We start from the raw sequence: 8054 nt of genomic DNA, 5'->3' as shown, positions 1-8054 counted from the left end.
ATGTTACTTGTCTTACTACGCACCTACCCTAGAAATCTCCTAAAACTTGTTTGAACTCCGTTACTATTGATCTTGTTAGTGATAATCTAGTAAACTCTCTCTTAAATTGATATTTTAAATTGATGAAATTTATATTATGTCGTGTTTTTATTATTCCAACTCTACAACAATTTAGAGCACTTACATACTTCATACTTAAAATCTATTCTTAAACTTTCCTTGTGGGATTCAACCCCGACTCTTAGTTGGGTATTTTTATTGAAAACGATCACTTACACTTTGAATTATAAAAAGTGTATTTGAGCATTATCAAAAATAGCACTATTACCGAGGAATGATGATTAAAATTCTTTTATTGAAGTTGTTCGTGATTTTATTTGTTAGTAGTTGAATCTCCTTACTATTGTGTTCATGTTTTGGTCTTTGTTAGGTGATGATATGAGCGTTCACTGGAGTAACACTGCAAGTCTTCACTATCAATATGATGACATCAGGAAAATAAATGATATAAATATGGACCAAATAGGTAGTGTCGGAGCTATAAGTTTACCCCCAATTGTGGGTAATGCTTCCACGTAACCGGTATGATGCTGCAGTTGCTTCAAATGAAGGGATTCTTTGGGGGCCTTGCTCATGAGGACCCCCATGACCACGTCCAAAACTTCATCGATGTGTGTAGCCCTTTCTCTTTCAGAAATATCTCACAAGAGTCTATTCAGTTGAGGTTTTTTCCCTTCTCTCTAATGGGGGAAGCAACCAAGTGGTTAGTGGATCTACCAAGGGATTCAATCACTTCTTGGGATGAAAGCATTTTATCAATGATTCTTCTCTCCTTCCAAGATAATGAAATTAAGGGATAGCATCCAAAACTTCAATTGAGTTGATGGGCAACTGATTCATGAGACTTGGCGAAGGTTCCAAAAGTTGCTCTTGCAATTTATTACTCACGGGCTACTGGACAACATGTTGCTGCAGTATTTCTATCGTAGCCTTGATATGGTAAACAAAGGTGTGACTGATCAACTTATTAGGGGTGTTATCATGTGCCAACCATTTGCCATTGCTTCAGTGTTGCTTGATGAAATGACCAAAATCAACCGTGCATGACACACAAGAGAGGACCATGTGTCTCCTCTCAATGTTGGCTGATCAAGAAACAATTAGAAAAGAACCATGAATAAGATGAGAATATGGAAAAAATGATGACCCAAATCTATTTTCTCTCTAAACATGTCATGGGTGGAAGATATAAGAGTGTGAATGTGGTGGATGCCAAGTTTGATGCAATGTACAAAGAAGAGGTTCAATTTCTAGCAAATCAACTGAGGGTTTCTCGTCTAACCAATCCAAGGCCGGGCGAGAATCAAGGTTAGAAAAAAGACCTAGAAGGTAGTAGGAGAGAACATAAAAGGGATTGGCATGATTGAGGTAAAAATTAGAGAGAAAACCATGGTGAGAGAGATAGGTATGTTCCTCCTCATGATCGTCCCTAAAGAATCAAATATCGATCCTGAGAGTTTCCAGACCGAGGACATGCTTTCTTGTATTCTCAATGAGGTGGAAAGTTCAGATAAGGTACTCAAAGTGATAAAAGGTGACTTATATTTATTAACCTAAATGGTAACCACTCATTCAGTGTCGACAAAGAAACTTGAGGCCCAAATGGGCCAAATTTCAGCACACTTGAACCCGAGGCCTAAGGGTGGTCTCCCTAGTGATACAGTGGCTAATATAAAGAACGATAATGCACAATGTATAGCTATATTAACTCGGAGTAGAAAGGTTGTAAGAAATGAGACACCCAATGATGAAGCAGCTAGCTCAAGCAAGGGGAAGGCCATTGTTTTTGAAAGTGATGAATTAGACAAAGAGCTAAACAATGAAATATCTGATAAAGTGAATGACACACTAATGGTTGTTGAGTTCACTGGGGTTCAAAATTCTAATGTGGGATTAACTCCACTGATGGTTCCTACAAAGTCACTTCCCATGGTAAAACCTTCCTTCCCTCAACAATTGAAAAAAAGGATGAAGACGCCAAATTTTAAAAGTTTCTTTCCGCTGTCAAGACCCTTTCTATTAATCTTCAATTTGTTGTGGCATTGTTAAAGATGCCCGATTATGCTAAATTTATGAAAGAATTGGTGAAAAAAAGAGTAGCACGGATTTTGAGACTATCAACATGTCTCATTATTTTAGCGCTATCATGTCAAGTAATGTTGTGGTAAAGAAGGATGATCCTGGGGCATTTACTATTCTGTGCACCATTAGGTTGTATCAATTTGCTAAAGAACTTTGTGATTTGGGTGCAAGTATAAACTTGATGCCATATGCCATATTCAAGCAACTTGGTTTGGGTGAGCCCAATCAAACCACAATGCGGCTCCTTATGTCCGACCATTCTATTAAACATTCCATCGACATCCTCTACGACATTTTGGTGAAAGTTGATAAGTTTATCTTTTTGGCTGATTTTGTAATCCTTTATTATGAGATCAACACTGAGGTCCATATTATTCTTGGTAGGCCTTTCTTGGCTATCAGTAGAGCCCTTGTTGATGTGGAAAGCAGTGACTTGAAGTTTCAAGTCAATGGTGAAGAAGTAACTTTTAATGTTTGTAAGTATATGAATCAACCAAATGACCTTCATTTGATATCGGTCATTGATGTAATTGATAAGGGTGTTGTGAGTGTGCATGAGATTTCTAGTATCCGAGAATCATTGGCTGCAGTATTGTTGAATTTTGATAAGGAAGAGATTCCTGATTATGATGAGGGTGTTGTTGTTCTCTCAGGTATTGTGTCTTATCCCAAGAATTCTGTAAAGCTAGATATCGATTTGAAGAATAGAGACACTCCACCCACAATAACTTCCATTGATGAGACACTAAAGCTCGAGTTAAAGGTACTCCCTTACCATATTTGATTATTCTTTTTAGGATTGGCAAGTGCAAGCACTTGTTAGTATGCTAAAAAGGTTCATTAAGTCAATTGGGTGGATAATTGCTGATTTCGCGGGAATTCCTCTCAGTATTTACATACATAAGATCTATTTTACAAGTGATAGCAAGCCGAGTATCGAGAACCAATGGAGGTTGAACCCTCCAATGAAAGAGATAGTGAAGAAAGAAATCATCAAGTGTCTCATGTGGGTGTTGTCTATCTTATTGTGGATAGTAAACGGGTAAGTCTGGTGCAATGTATCTATCACGATCTGACCTAGGGCCTAGTTGTAACACAAAAATTGAAACCCCGAAGGGCTCCAACCAAACCTCTTGAAATATCATAAAGCATACATAAGTAAAGTAAATGCGCAAACATCATAGAAAAGAGTCTAATATAAAACATACGGAAAATATGGTCTGACTACATAAGACTCAGCATAATTGTCCGACAATGCCTCTAATCATGAACATGGTCGGGGGATAAGACATGTCCCTAGCTCACCCTCAAAATAAAATATAACAAGAGTCTTTGAAAATAAGAAACAACAACTTATAACTTGTCCACGATAGATGAGGACTCACCAAGACTTCGCTGATAGAAAGCTCACTAGCCATGTGGATGGGTATGATCCTCAATCTCAACCCCTACATTATGAGACAATGTAGGAAATAATATGTGTTAGTACATTTATATGTACTAGGTATGTGGTCATGACATACAATATAAATCATAAGATACAATAATCAAGAATATACATGATGAAAAGATTAAGTAAAGTCATGAGGAATAGCATGATGATCATAGAATTTTTAAAAAAATAGTTGAAGATCATAAAGTAATGTAGTAATCATATACATATGTGGACTAGGAACCATAACCGATAATAATACCATGTGAGCTATAACATGGAATTTTGTTGTCTCTCCAAACAATGAAGAAAAGGAGAATCTACTTGCCAAGGTAGACTCTACCCCATTAGGTGGCTTGTAATAACCCTCCAGGTCATTTTCTTTATTCTCCTATCTTTTTAGTGTTTAGAGTTTTCAAGCAGTGACCCCAAGTCATTTATAACTTACTGGCATTGCCAGTTCAGTTTCCTAGTCATTCGTTTGGGTTTTATACCCGTTTCGCTGTTCTGGAGCTTTTATAACTTAAAATTTTGATTTCGGTCATAACTTCAGGAAAACAACCTCAGAATAAAATCCTAATGGTTTCCAAATCTCCAAAATTAGGCTAGTAGCATGGTCGACATGAGTACCGAGGCAATCGATACAAGTTTAGGATCATTTGGCGCTTCTGCCTTTGAAATTTGGCCTATAGTTGACTTTGGTAAACATTTTTGGAAAACACACTCGGATGAAAATTCTGATAGCATGGTTAGTTCTAAAATGTCGAGTTTTTTCTAGAATGACCCTTCATTCACTTCGCGAGGCTTCTGGTCTAATCCCAAGGCCCGTTGTGAAAATGGGATCAAAATAACACTTGGGTATGAGAACCATTTTTCACTAAAATGACCTCGTATGGAAATTTTGAATGCGCCATTGAGTCCACAATATCGAATTTGGTGGGGTAGCATATCTCTTTTATATGCATGGAATTCCAAATAAATTTCGAGCACCCCGTCGAAATATTTGAGCTTGAGAAATATTAGCTTTTTAGCTGATATCTGGTGCATCCAATATTTCTCTCCGCTTTTGTGGAACACTGTAGCCGCATTCACGGAGGCCAAAGTCCTACTCTTTTAATAAAATACCAAGGTCGATTTCAGCATTTCTTCCTCTACTTCAAACATCGATTTCTCATTCATTATAAGCTCAATTTAGTCGATTGAAAGGACCAAATTCAAGAGAATTTCATTGGAAATCTAATGGTGAGATTAAAAAATTGAGAGAAAGCTTCGTGTGAGATAATATGTCTTAAGGAGAAGCTTGTGCCAGCTCCGATCATTGTTGCTATGGATTGGATCATTCCTTTTGAGTTTATATGTGACGCGAATAGTATTGCATTGTGGGTTATGCTTGGCCAACAAAAATGTAATTTTTTCCATCCTATCCATTTTTCTAGGAAAATATTAAATGTGTCTCAAAAGAACTATACCATCACTGAGCGAGAATTGTTAGCCATAGTATAGGCGTTTGAGAAATTTAGATCTTATCTTTTGGATACTAAGGTGATGGTCCACACCAAACATGCTGCGATTCCCTACTTAATGGCTAACAAAGATGCCAAGCCACGTATGATCTATTGGGTGTTATTATTGCGAAAGGGGAATGTCACGACCCAACTCCATAGGCCATGACTGGTACCCGAGTTGGGCACCTATACGTACCCTTATCCCCACTTAGCGTGTTAGCAGAATAAATAAAAGTAGAAATCAAAAAGGAGTCGCTAGAGAGCGCATGAGAAAAAATATAGCACAAGAGGGCCGTTAAGGCCATCACGGAACACAAAGCCTAAAACATATGTTCATAACCCATACCACAAGTCTACAGACCTCTACAGAATGATAGCCTAGTCATATGATGGGATAAGGCCCCGTCGTACCCTTAACCAACATATACAACAGAAAAGTTAGTACCAAGATAGGGCTCCGGACAAAGGAGCACTGCCAACCAATAGGGTAGATGTCCTAAGCAAGCGGATCAGCAAACCGAGCATCTGTACTTGCGGGCATGTAATGCAGCTCCTAAAGAAAAGGGGTCAGTACGGATAATGTATTGAGTATGTAAAGCATGGACTGTAGTAGGTAAAGTCGTTACCAGAATAAAAGGTGCAAAAATGAACAAAATATCCAGAATATCAAAATGCTTTTCATAACCACAGATAATGTATGCAAAAAAACATATGCCATATGGCCCCATTATGGGACTCAGTGAACAAATCTTGGTCGCCGCCCCATCACTAGCGCCACAACACATCATAACTCCAGAGTAGGGAATATCTCTGTAATAAATCATATAATATTATATGGTCATATCAGATCATATCATATCATATCATATGTGTACATGGCACATCATAACTCCACAAATCAAACCCATGTACAGGGCATACCTGCCCCCTCACATCGGGACATAGCGAATGATGCAGAGAAGTACGCATGATAAATAAACCTGACCTGAGCTCGGTAAAGGAAGAATTGAGGCATCTACGAGTGGAGTAGTGAGAAACTAAATGCACTTTAAATCATTTTTGAGACTCGATGGAGTTAACAAAATGAGCTATTTTTCAAAAATCAAGACAAAAGTGGTATCAAGTACCTTTTGAATATTAGTATGAGTTATATCCAAATAGAACTTTTGGAATCATATATACGTATCTAGGCACGATAAAATATCCTTTGGAAAATCAAAAAGTTAGCCATCCTAGCAGCTCTACGAATAGGAACTTCCTTGGAATCATATAAAGGTCATATACTTGTTTCATAAAAACCATGCCAAAAAGGAAGATTAGATTTATATAATTTTGTCAAAACATGCCAAGAGAAAGAACTGTTAGCTTTACATACTTATGCCAAAGACATGCTAAAAGAAGGAACGGTTAGCTTTACATACCTCCTAATACGTTCGCCTCGTCGTCTCTTGAACTTATTTAACATGAAAATAATACTAAGATTAATAACCTTTCACTTTTTAATTTCCAACTCTACATCCACGTATCCATAGGAATCATTTCCTTATCCATTTCCCTTAACTAGCTTATTACTAGCTCCGAAGTTACCGAAAATTGAGCAGCATCTCCCCTATAACTTCAACATCCTCGAGATTTCAACTCGGAAAAAATATCAACAACCATACCAACAACAACAACCATCAGCATATATATAAATAAATCACTTCAACATTACCCAATACAACTCCAAACCACTAGCTCCGAACTACGATACCAAAATGGAGTTCTTAGCCTTTATTTCATAAAATATTTTACCATACAAAACGGAGGGTCGTGTGGCTGCAACCAGAAGCACCAACACCCATTTTTGAGTACTTTCCATCCCTGAAACACGCAATTAAACCACTCCCAACCTGCAGCACCACAACAACAACACACTACTCGACTTTGATTTACCTACTACGACTTCAATTTAGTTTATTTCTAACGTCAATCATCGTTATACACTTTTTCCACTTACAAAATCATTCAAGACATGTAATATACCTCATAATATCATCATAAAATCCAGTTCGAAAGGGAAAACTTTACCTTTCCCAAAACTCGCCAAAATATGCCGGAACTCGCCTCGGAATTTCCTTTAGCGCAGCTAAAACTTCGGGGCTGTTTGTTAAAGTTTTGGGGCTGATACAAACCATAAATTTATATTAATAATACCTTCATACCTTCTTAGTATACCCCAAATAATTAATTCACGTAACGGAATCGGAGAACTTACCTTTTTCTCCTCCCAAAACCGTAGCTCTTTCTTCTCTCTAGCTTAAGTTTCTCTTCTCTTCTTTTTTGTCTAGAACTTTCTTAGAGATAAGATGACTTATAGGATAAATATGAACTTAAAGTCATAAATTATATATATAGTCCACTTTAGGAGGGGACACATGTCATCCCCTAAGTGGTGACACATGTCAATCCCTAAGTGGTGACACATGTCAAGCCCTCATTGGGCCAACACATCCCTTTCTCCAATCAGAGCTGCCACGTGTCATGTAGGGGTCCACCACCCTTTCTCCAGCTGCTGTCATGTGGCACTCTCTCATGCTGCCACGTGGTTTTCTTTTCCCTCTAGTGGGTTCGTAATCTCATCTTCTTTTATGAATCTATGTAATTCTTGCTATGTAAGCTTGGTACGTACTCAAGTAGCTTAAGTATGTAAAATTTCCAAGTTGGTAGCTTACGTATGTAACACATCCAAAGTAATAGATTACACAAGTAAGTTGGGTCCTACGACTCACTACTTGGCCTCCAATTCCTTCCGGATTCCTATAACTTTATTTCCAATCTTCCCTGCCATGGGGTATCACATTCTCCTTTCCTTAGAGTTGTTTGGTAAGTTATAGATTATCCGGCTCACATGGTTACTTCTAAGAAGCTTAAGAACTTTTCAAGAAACTTAAAAAGTTTAAGAAGCTTAAAATTTTTTCAAGAAACTCAAAAAC

General features: G+C 37.7%; 1 protein-coding gene across 1 annotated transcript; it reads left to right on the top strand.

Moving 5' to 3' along the window:
* Positions 1 to 1235: 1235 nt before the first annotated feature.
* LOC129884255 (uncharacterized) lies at positions 1236 to 2926 on the top strand. The gene is made up of 3 exons (XM_055958584.1): positions 1236 to 1368; positions 1637 to 1992; positions 2156 to 2926. Exons 1-3 carry the CDS (start codon positions 1236 to 1238, stop codon positions 2924 to 2926), a joined length of 1260 nt encoding a protein of 419 aa, XP_055814559.1.
* Positions 2927 to 8054: the final 5128 nt, after the last annotated feature.

Source organism: Solanum dulcamara, chromosome 4 (assembly GCF_947179165.1).
Source record: "Solanum dulcamara chromosome 4, daSolDulc1.2, whole genome shotgun sequence".
NCBI lineage: Eukaryota > Viridiplantae > Streptophyta > Magnoliopsida > Solanales > Solanaceae > Solanum > Solanum dulcamara.
The sequence above is the reverse complement of the archived record's forward strand: the minus strand, read 5'-3'. Positions and strand labels throughout refer to the sequence as shown.